Source organism: Bombina bombina, chromosome 8, assembly GCF_027579735.1.
Source record: "Bombina bombina isolate aBomBom1 chromosome 8, aBomBom1.pri, whole genome shotgun sequence".
In the NCBI taxonomy this organism is placed as follows: Eukaryota; Metazoa; Chordata; class Amphibia; order Anura; family Bombinatoridae; genus Bombina; species Bombina bombina.
In genome coordinates, this window is record NC_069506.1 from 140,336,826 (window position 1) to 140,354,925 (window position 18,100).

General features: G+C 40.0%; 1 protein-coding gene across 1 annotated transcript in view; it reads left to right on the plus strand.

Annotated features, from left to right (window-relative positions):
• LOC128638893 (DNA ligase 1) overlaps positions 1 to 18,100 on the plus strand; it is a gene marked incomplete in the record, with an annotated part of 517,030 nt that overhangs the window by 456,432 nt on the left and 42,498 nt on the right. Inside the window, 3 exon segments of the mRNA XM_053691021.1 lie at positions 9,188 to 9,241; positions 11,537 to 11,680; positions 17,773 to 17,865. Coding sequence (XP_053546996.1) covers positions 9,188 to 9,241; positions 11,537 to 11,680; positions 17,773 to 17,865 — 291 coding nt within the window.

Sequence of the window (18,100 nt, forward strand, 5' to 3'; positions counted from 1 at the left end):
TCTTTCTGGATATTGTGAGTGAATGAGATACTAAAAGTATTATTACTAAGGTGACTAATAAATTCTAAAATGCACTCCTTTGGCCCTCTAAAGATGAACAATAGGTCATCGATGTAATGGCCATATATAACACCAGGTTCACTGTAAATTGGGAGTCATAAATGTATGACTGTTCAAATCTCCCCATGAACAGATTCGCAAAACTTGGAGCGAACCTGGTGCCCATGGCCGTTCCTTTCGTTTGGAGATGTTTGCCTTGATATAGAAAATAATTATGCTGTAAAATAAAAGTAATTAGTTGAGCAATAAAATTAACTTGTGCACTAGGCATATATATATCTTGTTCTAAATAGAAACGGACCGCTCTAGTTACTATCTCATGTCGGATGTTGGAGTATAAGCCCCATCATCACAGGTGACCCACCAACATTCTTCATTTAGAGTACATTCTTTTAGTTTTAATAATAGGTCAGTAGAATCTTTGATGTACGAGGGTAGAGATACAAAAAATCTTTGGAGGAAAAAGTCTATGTAGGCTGATAGGGAGTCAGTGAGGCTCCCTATGCCTGCGATAATCGGTCTGCCTTGGGGTTTTACTGGATCCTTGTGGACCTTAGGGAGGTAATAAAAGGCCGTACAAGGATACTTTGGGAGACAGAAATCCATTTCTTGTTTCGTCATAATGCCTTGATCAAAACCTCCCTGTAGAATATTCTGCAGCTTGGTATGGAAATTTGGGGTAGGATAGCCATAGAGTGTCTTGTAGTAAGTAATCTGTGTCATTCAAAATTCTATTTGCTTCAATGATATAGTCCTCAATATTCTGTAGGACTATCCCCCCACCCTTGTCCGCCTGTCTAATCACCAAATCAGATCTATTCTTAAGGCTAATAAGAGCTTTCTGTTCATTTGTATTAAGATTTTTATACCGTAATTTTTTCATCTTTTTAGATAGTATTTCTAAATCTCCCAGAACTAAATTGGAAAAAATGTCAATATGACTACCATTAGTTTTGGGGGGAACAAAAGATGATTTCAGTCTATAATTAGAATGAATATAATCATCAAACAAATCTTCCATGAGAGTTTGGGGTTCAAAAGTAATAAAACCCTCACTGACATGGGAATCCATGAGGTCAGTGGTAATGGGTTTAAGTTTGTCATTTTTTATTTTTTTATCTGCAAAGTATTTCTGAAGAGCCAGCTTCCTAATATAACTATTAATATCCACAAACACCTCATAGACATTGAAATGGTTCGAGGGACTAAAAGAAAGACCGCTGCCTAAAACTCTTATCTCATCATCTGTTAGTGAATGTGACGAGAGGTGAAAGATGCCTTTCCTTAGTCTTACCAATTTTTTCTTTTTGCGGGAGAGGGATTTCCTTCTAGTTCCCCGATTACGAAAGGTCTTTTTTGCCTTTGGGGAGGAACCTATTTGGCCTTGCCAAACTGGTGGATATTGATGCTGGTTGCCCCCCCCCCCCCCCTAAAAAAAAGTGATTGAGGAGGTGTAGTGTTGGCATTAATGGTAGCCTTGTTATCAGCTGATTGTTTCTGTTTGCCCTTGATGGGCGGGGCCTATTTTCGCACGCTCCGACGCGCAGTACATTTAGGCTCAGTACGCAACAGGCATGAGCTCCGGTTAGACCTAAACTTATGCTCTGATGACCAGATCATAATAGTCGTTTTCAAGTACTTTTGGGGCAGGTAGGCGCCACAGCAGAGCTGTGGCGAGGTGCAGGGGTCATTTTTTTGATTAAATTGTATTTTTTCACTATAAATGTCCGGATAACATTCTTTTTTGCCTATTGCTCTTAGGTGCAATAATTTTTGGGCACATTAAAGATGTGTTTCTAATCAGATTTCGTTATTTAACTTTTATAGCAGTTTTGTAAAAATTGTGTGCTTTTTTATTTTTTAAAGGCGCAGTACATTTTTTTGTTGAAATTGTTTTAATTGTTTAACAACTTTTAAGATTATTATTAGTCTGTTCAACATGTCTGACATTGAGGATACTAGTTGTTCTATGTGTTTAGAAGCCACTGTGGAACCCCCACTTACGTTGTGTACCTCTTGTACTGAAAGGGCCTTACAATGTAAGAATCATATTTTAAGTAAAAAAAGTATGCCTAAGGATGATTCTCAGTCTGAAGAGAATCAGGATGTGCCATCCAACTCTCCCCAAGTGTCACAACCTTTAACACCCACACAAGCAATGCCAAGTACTTCTAGCGCGTCTAATGCTTTTACTCTGCAGGAAATGGCTGCAGTTATGTCAACTACTCTCACAGGGGTATTATCCAAATTACCAGTGTTGCAGGGTAAACGCAGTAGGTCAGATATTAATGTAAATACTGAATCCTCTGATGCTTTATTAGCTATTTCCGATGTTCCCTCACAGTGTTCCGAGTTGGGGGTTAGGGAATTGCTGTCTGAGAGTGAACTTTCAGACCCAAGAAATATATTACCTCAAACAGATTTGGACGTTATGTCATTTAAGTTTGAACACCTTCGTCTGTTACTTAGGGAGGTTTTAACGAATCTGGATAATTGTGACCCTATTATAATACCACCAGAGAAATTGTGTAAGATGGACAAATATTTAGCGGTGCCTACTTACACTGATGTTTTCCGGATCCTAAGAGAATTTCGGAAATTGTTTAAAAGGAATGGGATAGACCAGGCATACCGTTCTCTCCTCCTACTTTTAAGAAAATGTTTCCCATATTAGACACCATTCGGGACTTGTGGCAAACGGTCCCTAAGGTGGAGGGAGCTATATCTACTTTGGCTAAGCGTACAACTATACCTATTGAGGATAGTTGTGCTTTCAAAGACCCTATGGATAAAAAATTAGAGGGTCTTTTAAAGAAATTATTTATTCATCAAGGTTTTCTTTTTCAACCTACGGCTTGCATTGTTCCAGTAACTACTGCAGCAGCTTTTTGGTTCAAAGCTCTAGAAGAGTCTCTGAAGGTTGAGACTCCATTAGATGATATTCTGGATAGAATAAAGGCTCTTAAGCTAGCTAATTCTTTTATTACTGATGCTGCTTTTCAAATTGCTAAATTATCAGCAAAAAATGCAGGTTTTGCCATTCTGGCGCGTAGAGCGTTATGGTTTAAATCTTGGTCTGCTGATGTGTCATCAAAATCTATGCTTTTGGCTATTCCTTTTAAAGGTAAGACCCTATTCGGGCCTGAATTGAAGGAGATCATTTCTGACATTACTGGAGGTAAAGGTCATACCCTACTTCAGGATAAGTCTGTTAAAATGAGGGGTAAACAGAATAATTTTCGTTCCTTTCAAAAATATAAAGGAGGACCCTCTGCTTCTTCTTCCTCCACAAAGCAGGAAGGGAATTTTGCTCAATCTAAGTCAGTCTGGAGACCCAACCAAACTTGGAATAAAGGTAAACAATCCAAGAAGCCTGCTGCTGCTTCCAAGACAGCATGAAGGCGTGGCCCTCGATCCGGGACCGGATCTGGTAGGGGGCAGACTTATTCTCTTTGCTCAGGCTTGGGCAAGAGATGTTCAGGACTCCTGGGCACTGGAAATAGTGACCCACGGGTATCAACTAGAATTCAAGGATTTTCTCCCAAGGGGGAGATTTCATCTTTCACGATTATCTGTAGACCAGATAAAGAGAGAGGCGTTCTTATGCTGTGTAAAATACCTCTATACTATGGGAGTAATTTGTCCTGTTCCAAAGCTGGAACAGAGACAGGGGTTTTACTCAAATCTTTTTGTAGTTCCCAAAAAAGAAGGAACTTTCAGACCCATTTTAGATCTCAAGTGTCTAAACAAATTTCTCAGAGTCCCATCGTTCAAAATGGAGACTATACGAACAATCTTACCAATGATTCAGGAGGGTCAATATATGACTACCGTGGACTTGAAGGATGCATACCTTCATATTCCTATCCACAAGGATCATCATCAGTTCCTAAGGTTTGCCTTCCTGGACAAACACTATCAGTTTGTGGCTCTTCCTTTCGGTCTTGCCACGGCACCCAGAATTTTCACAAAAATTCTAGGGTCTCTTTTAGCAGTTCTCAGACCGCGGGGCATAGCAGTAGCGCCTTATCTGGACGACATTCTGATTCAGGCGTCGAATTATCAATTGACAAAATCTCACACGGACATAGTATTGTCTTTCCTGAGATCTCACGGTTGGAAAGTGAACATAGAAAAGAGTTTGTTAGTTCCACGGACAAAGGTTCCATTCTTGGGGACTCTTATAGACTCGGTAGACATGAAATTTTTCTGACAGAGGTCAGAAAGACAAAGATTATGAATACTTGCCGAGCACTTCAGTCCATTCATCGGCCATCAGTGGCTCAGTGCATGGAAGTCATTGGATTAATGGTAGCAGCAATGGATATAAATATCCGTTTGCCGCTTTCATCTCAGACCACTGCAGCTGTGCATGCTCGGACAGTGGTATGGGGATTATGCAAATTTATCTCCTCAGATAAATCTGGATCGAGAGACCAGAGACTCTCTTCTTTGGTGGTTGTCGCCGGATCATCTGTCCCAGGGGACTTGTTTCCGCAGACCCTCGTGGGTGGTAGTGACAACGGATGCCAGTCTTCTGGGCTGGGGTGCAGTCTGGAACTCCCTGAAGGCTCAGGGTGTTTGGATATAGGTGGAGTCTCTACTTCCAATCAATATTCTGGAACTGAGAGCAATATTCAATGCGCTTCTGGCGTGGCCTCGGTTGACTTCGGCAAAATTCATCAGGTTCCAGTCGAACAACATCACGACTGTGGCATATATCAATCATCAGGGGGGAACAAAGAGTTCCTTAGCGATGATAGAAGTATCCAAGATAATCCGATGGGCGGAGACCCACTCTTGTTATCTGTCGGAAATCTACATCCCAGGAGTAGAAATTTGGGAAGCGGATTTTCTAAGTCGTCAGACTTTTCATCCGGGGGAGTGGGAACTCCATCCGGAGGTATTTGCCTCACTGATTCTCAGATGGGGCAGACCAGAGTTGGATCTAATGGCGTCTCGACAGAATGCCAAGCTCCCGAGATACGGATCCAGGTCAAGGGATCCACAGGCCGAACTGATAGATGCCCTGGCAGTGCCTTGGAAGTTCAGCCTAGCTTATGTGTTTCCACCATTTCCTCTCCTTCCACGCGTGATTGCTCGAATCAAACAGGAGAGAGCTTCAGTAATCCTGATAGCACCTGCGTGCCACGCAGGACTTGGTATGCGGATCTAGTGGACATATCCCCTCTGCCACCGTGGAAACTTCCTTTAAGACAGGACCTTCTCATTCAAGGTCCTTTCCAACATCCAAATCTAATTTCTCTGCAGCTGATTGCGTGGAGATTGAACGCTTGATTTTATCGAAGCGAGGATTCTCTGATTCGGTCATTGATACTTTGATACAGGCTCGAAAGCCTGTCACTAGAAAAATCTATCATAAGATATGGCGTAAATAAATACCTTTATTGGTGTGAATCCAAGGGTTACTCATGGAGTAAAACTAAGATTCCTAGGATTCTGTCTTTTCTCCAAGAAGGACTGGAGAAAGGGTTATCAGCAAGTTCTTTAAAGCGACAAATTTCTGCTTTGTCAATTTTGCTTCACAAACGTTTGGCAAATGTGCCGGATGTTCAGTCTTTTTGTCAGGCTTTAACTAGAATTAAGCCTGTATTTAGACCTATTACTCCTCCCTGGAGTTTGAATTTAGTTCTTAGAGTTCTTCAGGGGGTTCCGTTTGAACCCATGCATCCATAGATATTAAATTGTTATCTTGGAAAGTTCTGTTTTTAGTTGCTATTTCTTCTGCTCGAAGAGTTTCTGAGCTTTCAGCATTACAATGTGATTCACCTTATCTTATTTTTCATTCTGATAAGGTGGTTTTACGTACTAAACCTGGATTTCTTCCTAAGGTTGTTTCAAATAAAAACATTAATCAAGAAATTGTTGTTCCTTCATTGTGTCCTAATCCTTCTTCCAAGAAGGAGCGTCTGTTACATCATCTGGACGTGGTCCGTGCCTTGAAGTTTTACTTACAGGCAACCAAGGATTTCCGTCAATCATCTTCATTATTCATTGTTCCGGAAAGCGTAGGGGTCAGAAAGCTACGGCTACCTCTTTCTTTTTGGCTGAAAAGTATCATCCGCCTGGCATATAGGAGACTGCTGGACAGCAGCCTCCTGAAAGAATTACGGCTCATTCTAGTAGGGCTGTGGCTTCCACATGGGCTTTTAAAAACGATGCTTCAGTTGAACAGATTTGTAAGGGTGCGACTTTGTCGTCCCTTCATACTTTTTCCTAATTTTGCAAATTTGATACTTTTGCTTCTTCTGAGGCTATTTTTGGGAGAAAGGTTCTTCAAGCAGTGGTGCCTTCCGTTTAGGTCTCTGTCTTGTCCCTCCTGTTTCATCCGTGTCCTTTTGTTTTGGTATTGGTATCCCACAAGTAAGGATGAAATCCGTGGACTCGTCATATCTTTGTAAAAGAAAAGTAAATTTATGCTTACTTGATAAATTAATTTCTTTTACGATATGACGAGTCCACGGCCCACTATGTTCTTTTTAAGACAGAGTTATTTATTTTTGGTAAACTTTAGTCACCTCTGCACCTTTTAGCCTTTCCTTTTCTCTTCCTATACCTTCGGCCGAATGACTCTGAGGGGAGGGGAGGGGCTATATATATACAGCTCTGCTGTGGTGCTCTTTGCCACTTCCTGTTAGCAGGGGGTTAATATCCCACAAGTAAGGATGAAATCCGTGGACTCGTCATATCGTAAAAGAAATTAATTTATCAGGTAAGCATAAATTTCCTTTTTTTTAATTGCACTTTGAGTAGCATTGCGCTCTTTTCTTTGGCTTGTGTGTATTTCAGATGTGTGTAACCAGCACATTTGATAAGGTTAGCTGCAGCAGATTCTCAACTTCACAGGAGGAGTGCAAAAGACGTCATTGATTTATTCAAAGGAGATACACGTGCACATATCCTTGGTGACATGATTTAAGGATATCAAAACTGAAATGTGAACAATAACCTTTTGACTATTTGAATATGTTTGAAAGAGATATTATTTTTATATACCATTATTTGTGGCGTTTTATGAAAGTAGCTTTTGATATATTTAAGTTCAAATGGTAGAAAACCAGTACAAAGCAGATGTTTTATAAACACAGTACATGGAGATTTGCTTGGGAATGGGACATTATAATCTGAATAAAAAAAATGATATAGCTAGAGACCCCTAATAAAATGTATTTTCTAGACTTGTCCCTGTCAATAAAATATATATATTTTTTTCTGTATAGCCAGATGATTACTGTGGGAACAGTGAATACCTTGCAAGAAAAAAAAAGTGCTTTTATTTCTATACTGCATAAAGGGGCTTCTCTAATCTATATTATAACCCTCAAAAGCCTGCATGGACCCCTATTTCACATCTGGCTACCCTTGATGACAATTTAGTAAGGTGGTCAAGGTAACCGCATTGGTCACCTGGCCATTTTCAATATTTACTAAAATCTTAAAAATATACATTTTTTTTCCCAGTTTTTGCCTCGGCTATCTCACATTCCATGAAATATTAAATATAATAATGGTATAATCTGAATCTGCTGGGCCTGCTGAAAAAATATATATATATTTGTGTGGGTCTCTCACTAATTTGACTTACAGTAGTGGTTAAATGTAAGTAGGGCTTGGCACTGGGGAGTGAAAATGGCATAGCAGCGAAAGTGTTAATCCAGAGAGGAAGATATGGGCTCAATAATAGCCTCCTCCCCCATCACTAGAAATTACCTGGTTTATAATAAAATGGTGATATATCAGCTGCACCCTAATGAGACAACGCGAGAAGAGGTCATATCTCTGCAACAAAAGGGTGGGTATATGGGCTCCTTTACGGTACACAGCAGTGCCCTCTAGCCAAAGATTTACTTTATCTGCATATGATACAAGACGTGACACTGCAGAATTGTTCCTCATTGCTGGCTGAGAGCAAAACTCTTGTCTACTGCCCTTGGTGGATCCCAATGATTCTGATCGAAAGAGTTAACCACCATGACCCATAGTTGTCCTCCAAACTCAGGGCTTACTGCAGAGGATGACAAAGTGTTGTCCTCTTCTCTACTGGTTACCTGTACCTTGCCTTAAAATATTTCTAAAACTGTTATAATAGCCGCTCATACCATACAAAAGCATTAGGTTTTTCTAAGGTAGGGTAATACAATTAAAAAGGTGAAGGGCTGTAGGTATAATACTTTAAAATGGGAAATATTTTAATTTAACTGTGGATGTCCAATGTGAAAAAAATTTCTCAAATTCCTAGAGCAAAACCTAGTTGCTAGCTGTATATTACAGGATTAAAGCAGATGTTTGTCAAATACTGGGAGTCATGGGTCTATTGCTTATAGAATTTACTCCTGGCAATATCTTGCATATCTGTATATACATATAACACCCTTTTCTAGCGCATTGTTCTTGCTGGTTTCTAAGTTTAGAAAATAATTTGTCAACCCATGGACTAAAACAATATGTACAATATGATTACAACATGTAAATCAGTACAATCATTTTTATTGTATAGCAAATCTACTTCCCAATCAAGTTGATGTTTGTAAATAAGCTTATCTTATGGCTTAAAGGGCCATTAAACCCACATTTTTTTCTTTCATGATTTAGAAAGAGAATGCAATTTTAAACATCTTTCTAATTTACTTATATTATCTAATTTGTTTTATTCTCTTGATATTCTTTGCTGAAAAGCATATCTAGATATGCCCAGTAGCTGTTGATTGGTTGCTGCACATAGAAGCCTCGTGTGATTGGCTCATCATGTGCATTGCTTTTTCTTCAACTAAGGATATCTAAAAAATGAAGCAAAATAAATAATAGAAGTAAATTGTAATGTTGTTTAAATTTGTATTCTTAAGCTGAATCATGAAAGAAAGATTTTGGGTTTAGTGGCCCTGTAAGTTTGTAGTATATATTTTGCCAAAATATATATTTTGAAATGTAGACCCCCTTGTATGAGATTGGACATTCCTTAACAATTGGGGTTTAGTATTATTGGGTTAGGGAAATATGGATATAAAATAGTAACTAATATTTGTGGAAGTAAGCCCAGCAGTACATTTATCAGTTCTTTTCCACATTTAATCATGTTGTGGACTTATTTTGTCACATATCTTTTCAGATTGGAACAGGGTTTACAGACGAGGACTTGGAGAAACATTTTAACTTTCTGAAGGTATAGCATTTTTCTTTTACCATTATAAATGTGCAGTGTCCTTATCGACGTAGAACATTTAGTTTTAGTTGTTTTTTTCCCATCCAATATATTTACTTAATATTTTTTATATTTAACTATTCACTGTTTGCTACGTGATTTGCTGTATTAGTTTCTCTGTCAGCAAACAAGAGATACTTTACAAATCCAAATCAAGTGTTGCTAACTGATCAGTTTGTAATGATTAATCACTTGTAATAATGTTGCTTTTAACATGTATACTTTGTTTTTTGATTAGCAATTATTTATTCAACAATGATAGTCTTAAAGTGATTGTAAAGTTTAATGAATAAGTGCCCAGTAACTAAAAATAATCTTAAAAAAGGGGCACTTTCATTTATTAAACTTTACAAAGATGCTTATTTTTTAAAATACTTACCTTTGCGTTATGGTAAATAATAACGGCGATTCTCCGCCCGCAGCTTCTGCTGTCTTTAGCTGATCGTTGACGAATCCGGCTTCCTACAATAATTGAGTGCCCCCTTTGGCATTCGTCTCGTGGGGCACTCAACAATTGGAGGAAGACGGATCATCATCAATATGCTAATGAAAGGAGCTGCGGGCGGAGGAACGGCTCTCTTTATCATAACGCAAAGGTAAGTATTTTAAAAAATAAGCATCTTTGTAAATTTTCTTGAATGAATGTGCCCCTGTTTTTAATATTATTTTTAGATACCGGGCACTTATTCCTTAAACTTTACAATCTCTTTAAGTTTGTTGGAATTACTTGACAACTGAATTTTGGGAATGCAACCTAGGAAAAATTGCCATATTACTGCTTTTCTTATATTTTCACTATTATGCTTAATATTTGAAAGCCTCAATCTTTGTAGAAAGGTCTGATGATATATAACATTTCAAGTACTGGGACATATTTGCATTCTTAGGTTGACTATGTGCAAAAAAATGGCTGGGATTGTAATTTGAAAATTGTTATATTTTTAATGTATAACCCAGGGCACAAAATTTCAAGTCCCAAGCTAGTAGCCAGGACAAAATGTTACTCACCACTTCCAATCCTACCCAAACTACACCAAATACTTGACGCCCTCTTTGTATAGGTTTAGCTATTGTGAAACATTTTGTAATATTGTTTTTTATTTTATACCATAACAAATTAAATAATGCTACATTCAGTAATAAATTAACAAAAGTAAGTTCATAAAAACGTAAAAAATTTGGAAAAGACAACAGCTGGATAGAAAAAGGAAGTTGTTGAACTGAGAGAATGCAGAGAGTGCTGACAAGTCATTGAAGGTCATATCAGACCTGGAGATTTTTTTTAAATTATTTTTAAAAACTATCATCTCTCCCTTCTCACTCTTAACTATCTTTCTCGACTCCCTCTTCTCTTCAATCTCTCCCTTCTCTCTCAGGCCATTTCTTCTCTTTACGCTTGTTCTTTCCCCTCTCTCATATTTCTTCAGGGTTTTTTCTTCATTCTCTCTTAAAGGGATAGTCCAGTCAAAATGAAACTGTCATGATTCAATAGAGCATGTCATTTGCTCTATCTGAATCATGAAAGTTTAATTTTGGCTAAACTATCCCTTTAACTCTCCAATCTCTCTCTACCTGCCCCTTTTTCCCTCTCAGAAGCAGCAGTCTAAGCACTAATAGGGTCACTACAGACAGTCCTAGAGGAGTAATATTTCCTTGCATTTTCATGGATTTTTAATATCCCTTTAGACAATAGTTTTAGCACATAGCCAAAAATGTGTTTCAGTGCTGCAATAGGAGTGTACATTCTGAAAATACAATGTGCCAACTTTGCTACTTAAAACATGCCACCAGACTTAAGACTCAACATTCACTAACTTTCACTCGCCACCGTTAAATTTCCACCTGCAAATGGCTAGTGGAAATTTTGAGCCCTGGTATAACCAATAGTGAAGTTTTAATCAATACAATTCATTTGGCATTCTAGTCCTAAAACAGTTTGAGGAATGTTAATGTTAATCCTATTTTACACTAGGAATATTATGCATTTGGATTTATTGATACTTTAATAACTGGTGACATCTGATGAACAAATTTTACTTTTTTGTTTACATAAATGCTTTATCTGTGGCGTAATGCATAAATTGCCTTGTGGTTTCAAAATGGAAAATTTTTCTTGTGTCTGTCAATTTTAGATGATTTCTTTTGTTTTATATATTCATGAATGTCTGCAATTTTCCTGAAAATAAAAATGTGATTTAATTAAACCAATTAAAAAAAAATTAAGATCGTACTGACATTTGCTGTGTTCTTCCTTAGGACAATGTTATTGATAGTCCACGTAGCTATTATCGCTGGGACAGTTCCACTCAGCCTGATCACTGGTTTGATCCTATGCAAGTTTGGGAGGTGAAGTGTGCAGACCTTTCTATTTCCCCTGTACACAAGGCTGCTCTTGGACTGGTATGTTTTTATTCAACTTTACAACCTTTATTATATATTTTTACACTTTAGGTACAACACAATGGAACGTGTACTGTAGAATAAAATCATATATAAAATGTTTTGAATTTATTTTATTTCTTCTGTTATGTGTGATCAGTCCACGGGTCATCATTACTTCTGGGATATAACTCCTCCCCAACAGGAAATGCAAGAGGATTCACCCAGCAGAGCTGCATATAGCTCCTCCCCTCTACGTCAGTCCCAGTCATTCTCTTGCACCCAATGACTAGATAGGATGTGTGAGAGGACTATGGTGATTATACTTAGTTTTTATGACTTCAATCAAAAGTTTGTTATTTTACAATAGCACCGGAGCGTGTTATTACTTCTCTGGCAGAGTTTGAGGAAGAATCTACCAGAGTTTTTTACTATGATTTTAACCGGAGTAGTTAAGATCATATTGCTGTTCTCGGCCATCTGAGGGAGGTAAAAGCTTCAGATCAGGGGACAGCGGGCAGATGAATCTGCATTGAGGTATGTTGCAGTTTTTATTTTCTGAATGGAATTGATGAGAAAATCCTGCCATACCGTTATAATGACATGTATGTATACACTTCAGTATTCTGGGGATGGTATTTCACCGGAACTACTCTGTTAAAAGTCACTAATCCTTTTAATAAGTATTTATCATGTTAAACGTTTTTGCTGGAATGTAGAATCGTTTACATTTCTGAGGTACTGAGTGAATAAATATTTGGGCATTATTTTCCACTTGGCAGTTGTTTGGTTTTAATTGTGACAGTTTCGTTTCTCTTCACTGCTGTGTGTGAGGGGGAGGGCCGTTTTTGGCGCTCTTTGCTACGCATCAAAAAATTCAAGTCAGTTACTTTTATATTTCCTGCATGATCCGGTTCATCTCTGACAGATCTCAGGGGTCTTCAAACTTCTTTGGAGGGAGGTAGATTCTCTCAGCAGAGCTGTGAGAATTTTATATTGACTGTGAATAAAAACGTTGCTCTGTAATTTGTATGTCAAATTTAATTATTGTTATTTTACTAATGGGAACAAACCTTTGCTAAAAGTTGTGTTGTTTTAAAGTTTGATGCTATAACTGTTTTTCAGTTCATTATTTCAAGTGTCATTTAATCGTTTAGTACCTCTTTGAGGCACAGTACGTTTTTGCTAAAAAAGATTATAACCAAGTTGCAAGTTTATTGCTAGTGTGTTAAACATGTCTGACTCAGAGGAAGATATCTGTGTCATTTGTTCCAATGCCAAGGTGGAGCCCAATAGAAATTTATGTACTAACTGTATTGATGCTACTTTAAATAAAAGTCAATCTGTACAATGTGAACAAATTTCACCAAACAGCGAGGGGAGAGTTATGCCGACTAACTCGCCTCACGCGGCAGTACCTGCATCTCCCGCCCGGGAGGTGCGTGATATTATGGCGCCTAGTACATCTGGGCGGCCATTACAGATAACATTACAAGATATGGCTACTGTTATGACTGAAGTTTTGTCTAAATTACCAGAACTAAGAGGCAAGCGTGATCACTCTGGGGTGAGAACAGAGTGCGCTGACAATACTAGGGCCATGTCTGATACTGCGTCACAGCTTGCAGAGCATGAGGACGGAGAGCTTCATTCTGTGGGTGACGGTTCTGATCCAAACAGATTGGATTCAGATATTTCAAATTTTAAATTTAAATTGGAGAACCTCCGTGTATTACTAGGGGAGGTCTTAGCAGCTCTCAATGATTGTAACACCGTTGCAATACCAGAGAAACTGTGTAGGTTGGATAAATACTTTGCGGTACCGGCGAGTACTGACGTTTTTCCTATACCTAAGAGACTAACTGAAATTGTTACTAAGGAGTGGGATAGACCCGGTGTGCCGTTCTCACCCCCTCCAATATTTAGAAAGATGTTTCCAATAGACGCCACCACTCGGGACTTATGGCAAACGGTCCCTAAGGTGGAGGGAGCAGTTTCTACTTTAGCTAAGCGTACCACTATCCCGGTGGAGGATAGCTGTGCCTTTTCAGATCCAATGGATAAAAAATTAGAGGGTTACCTTAAGAAAATGTTTGTTCAACAAGGTTTTATATTGCAACCCCTTGCATGTATCGCGCCGATTACGGCTGCGGCAGCATTTTGGATTGAGTCTCTGGAAGAGAACCTTAGTTCATATACGCTAGACGACATTACGGACAGGCTTAGAGTCCTTAAACTAGCTAATTCATTCATTTCGGAGGCCGTAGTACATTTAACCAAACTTACGGCTAAGAACTCAGGATTCGCTATACAGGCACGTAGGGCGCTGTGGCTAAAATCCTGGTCAGCTGATGTTACTTCTAAGTCCAAATTACTTAATATACCTTTCAAGGGGCAGTCTTTATTTGGGCCCGGTTTGAAAGAAATTATCGCTGACATTACAGGAGGTAAGGGCCACGCCCTACCTCAAGACAAAGCTAAGGCTAGACAGTCTAATTTTCGTTCCTTTCGGAATTTCAAAACAGGAGCAGCATCAACCTCCACTGCACCAAAACAGGAGGGAGCTGTTGCTCGTTACAGGCAAGGCTGGAAGCCTAACCAGTCCTGGAACAAGAGCAAGCAGGCCAGGAAACCTGCTGCTGCCCCAAAGACAGCATGAACCGAGAGCCCCCGATCCGGGACCGGATCTAGTGGGGGGCAGACTTTCTCTCTTCGCCCAGGCCTGGGCAAGAGATGTTCAGGATCCCTGGGCGCTAGAGATCATATCTCAGGGATACCTTCTAGACTTCAAATTATCTCCCCCAAGAGGGAGGTTTCATCTGTCAAGGTTGTCAACAAACCAGATAAAGAAGGAAGCGTTTCTACGCTGTGTACAAGATCTGTTATTAATGGGAGTGATCCATCCGGTTCCGCGGTCGGAACAAGGACAAGGGTTCTACTCAAACCTGTTTGTGGTTCCCAAAAAAGAGGGAACTTTCAGGCCAATCTTAGATTTAAAGATTCTAAACAAATTCCTAAGAGTTCCATCGTTCAAAATGGAAACTATTCGGACAATCTTACCCATGATCCAAAAGGGTCAGTACATGACCACAGTGGATTTAAAAGATGCTTACCTTCACATACCGATTCACAAGGATCATCACAGGTATCTAAGGTTTGCCTTCTTAGACAGGCACTACCAGTTTGTAGCTCTTCCATTCGGATTGGCTACGGCTCCAAGAATCTTCACAAAGGTTCTGGGTGCCCTTCTGGCGGTACTAAGACCGCGAGGGATTTCGGTAGCTCCGTACCTAGACGACATTCTAATACAAGCTTCAAGCTTTCAAACTGCCAAGTCTCATACAGAGTTAGTTCTGGCATTTCTAAGGTCGCATGGATGGAAAGTGAACGAAAAGAAGAGTTCTCTTTTTCCTCTCACAAGAGTTCCATTCTTGGGGACTCTTATAGATTCTGTAGAAATGAAGATTTACCTGACAGAAGACAGGTTAACAAAACTTCAAAATGCATGCCGTGTCCTTCATTCCATTCAACACCCGTCAGTAGCTCAATGCATGGAGGTGATCGGCTTAATGGTAGCGGCAATGGACATAGTACCTTTTGCACGCCTACACCTCAGACCGCTGCAATTGTGCATGCTAAGTCAGTGGAATGGGGATTACTCAGATTTGTCCCCTACTCTGAATCTGAATCAAGAGACCAGAAATTCTCTTCTATGGTGGCTTTATCGGCCACACCTGTCCAGGGGGATGCCATTCAGCAGGCCAGACTGGACAATTGTAACAACAGACGCCAGCCTACTAGGTTGGGGCGCTGTCTGGAATTCTCTGAAGGCTCAGGGACTATGGAATCAGGAGGAGAGTCTCCTTCTAATAAACATCCTGGAATTGAGAGCAGTTCTCAATGCCCTTCTGGCTTGGCCCCAATTAACAACTCGGGGGTTCATCAGGTTTCAGTCGGACAACATCACGACTGTAGCTTACATCAACCATCAGGGAGGGACAAGAAGCTCCCTAGCAATGATGGAAGTATCAAAGATAATTCGCTGGGCAGAGTCTCACTCTTGCCACCTATCAGCAATCCACATCCCGGGAGTGGAGAACTGGGAGGCGGATTTCTTGAGTCGCCAGACTTTTCATCCGGGGGAGTGGGAACTTCATCCGGAGGTCTTTGCCCAAATACTTCGACGTTGGGGCAAACCAGAGATAGATCTCATGGCGTCTCGCCAGAACGCCAAAATTCCTCTCTACGGGTCCAGATCCAGGGATCCGGGAGCGGTTCTGATAGATGCTTTGACAGCACCTTGGAACTTCGGGATGGCTTATGTGTTCCCACCCTTCCCGCTGCTTCCTCGATTGATTGCCAAAATCAAACAGGAGAGAGCATCAGTGATTCTAATAGCGCCTGCATGGCCACGCAGGACTTGGTATGCAGATCTAGTGGACATGTCATCCTGTCCGCCTTGGTCTCTACCTCTAAGACAGGACCTTCTGATACAGGGTCCATTCAAACATCAAAATCTAACTTCTCTGAAGCTGACTGCTTGGAAATTGAACGCTTGATTTTATCAAAACGTGGTTTTTCTGAGTCGGTTATTGATACCCTGATACAGGCTAGGAAGCCTGTTACCAGAAGGATTTACCATAAAATATGGCGTAAATACCTATACTGGTGCGAATCCAAAGGTTACTCTTGGAGTAAGGTTAGGATCGCTAGGATTTTGTCCTTTCTACAAGAAGGTTTAGAAAAGGGTCTATCAGCTAGTTCATTAAAAGGACAGATTTCAGCTCTGTCCATCTTGTTACACAGGCGTCTGTCAGAAAATCCAGACGTCCAGGCCTTTTGTCAGGCTTTAGCTAGGATCAAGCCTGTGTTTAAAGCTGTTGCTCCGCCATGGAGTTTAAACTTAGTTCTTAACGTTTTACAGGGTGTTCCGTTTGAACCCCTTCATTCCATTGATATAAAATTGTTATCTTGGAAAGTTCTGTTTTTAATGGCTATTTCCTCGGCTCGAAGAGTCTCTGAGTTATCAGCCTTACATTGTGATTCTCCTTATCTGATTTTTCACTCAGACAAGGTAGTTCTGCGTACTAAACCTGGGTTCTTACCTAAGGTAGTCACTAACAGGAATATCAATCAAGAGATTGTTGTTCCATCCTTGTGTCCAAATCCTTCTTCAAAGAAGGAACGTCTTCTACACAATCTGGATGTAGTTCGTGCCCTCAAGTTCTACTTGCAGGCAACTAAAGATTTTCGCCAAACTTCTTCCCTGTTTGTCGTTTATTCTGGACAGAGGAGAGGTCAAAAAGCTTCTGCTACCTCTCTCTCTTTTTGGCTTCGTAGCATAATACGTTTAGCCTATGAGACTGCTGGACAGCAGCCTCCTGAAAGAATTACAGCTCACTCCACTAGAGCTGTGGCTTCCACTTGGGCCTTTAAGAATGAGGCCTCTGTTGAACAGATTTGCAAGGCTGCAACTTGGTCTTCGCTTCATACTTTTTCCAAATTTTACAAATTTGACACTTTTGCTTCTTCGGAGGCTATTTTTGGGAGAAAGGTTCTTCAGGCAGTGGTTCCTTCTGTATAATGAGCCTGCCTGTCCCTCCCGTCATCCGTGTACTTTTGCTTTGGTATTGGTATCCCAGAAGTAATGATGACCCGTGGACTGATCACACATAACAGAAGAAAACATAATTTATGCTTACCTGATAAATTCCTTTCTTCTGTTGTGTGATCAGTCCACGGCCCGCCCTGTTTTAAGGCAGGTAAATATCTTTTAGATTATACTCCAGTCACCACTTCACCCTTGGTTACTCCTTTCTCGTTGATTCTTGGTCGAATGACTGGGACTGACGTAGAGGGGAGGAGCTATATGCAGCTCTGCTGGGTGAATCCTCTTGCATTTCCTGTTGGGGAGGAGTTATATCCCAGAAGTAATGATGACCCGTGGACTGATCACACAACAGAAGAAAGGAATTTATCAGGTAAGCATAAATTATGTTTTTTGCTTCTGTGGTAAAAAAAATACAATTTCCAATATTCTCTATTATGGGGGAAAAATGGATGCTAATTGCAGTTTTATTCACTGCCATTGCATGTCATTTGTAACTTTATAGGTCGAGGCCGAAAAGGGAATCTCGCTGCGCTTTCCTCGTTTCCTTCGTGTTAGAGATGACAAGAAACCTGAAGAGGCAACAAGCAGTTTTCAGGTATAGTTTTTTTGATTGCATTTAAAATCCTGTCTCATTATAAGTAGTAGTAGTAGCAATCACCATTGATCAACACCCCATTTAAAAAGAGAATCAGACATAAACCCCAAGTCTGAAAATCCATCTCTTCTGGTGGGTCCAAAACCCAATTTATTTCCTAAGACATAGAGAGTCCACAATGACATTCCAATTACTAGTGGGATATTCAACTCCTGGCCAGCAGGAGGAGGCAAAG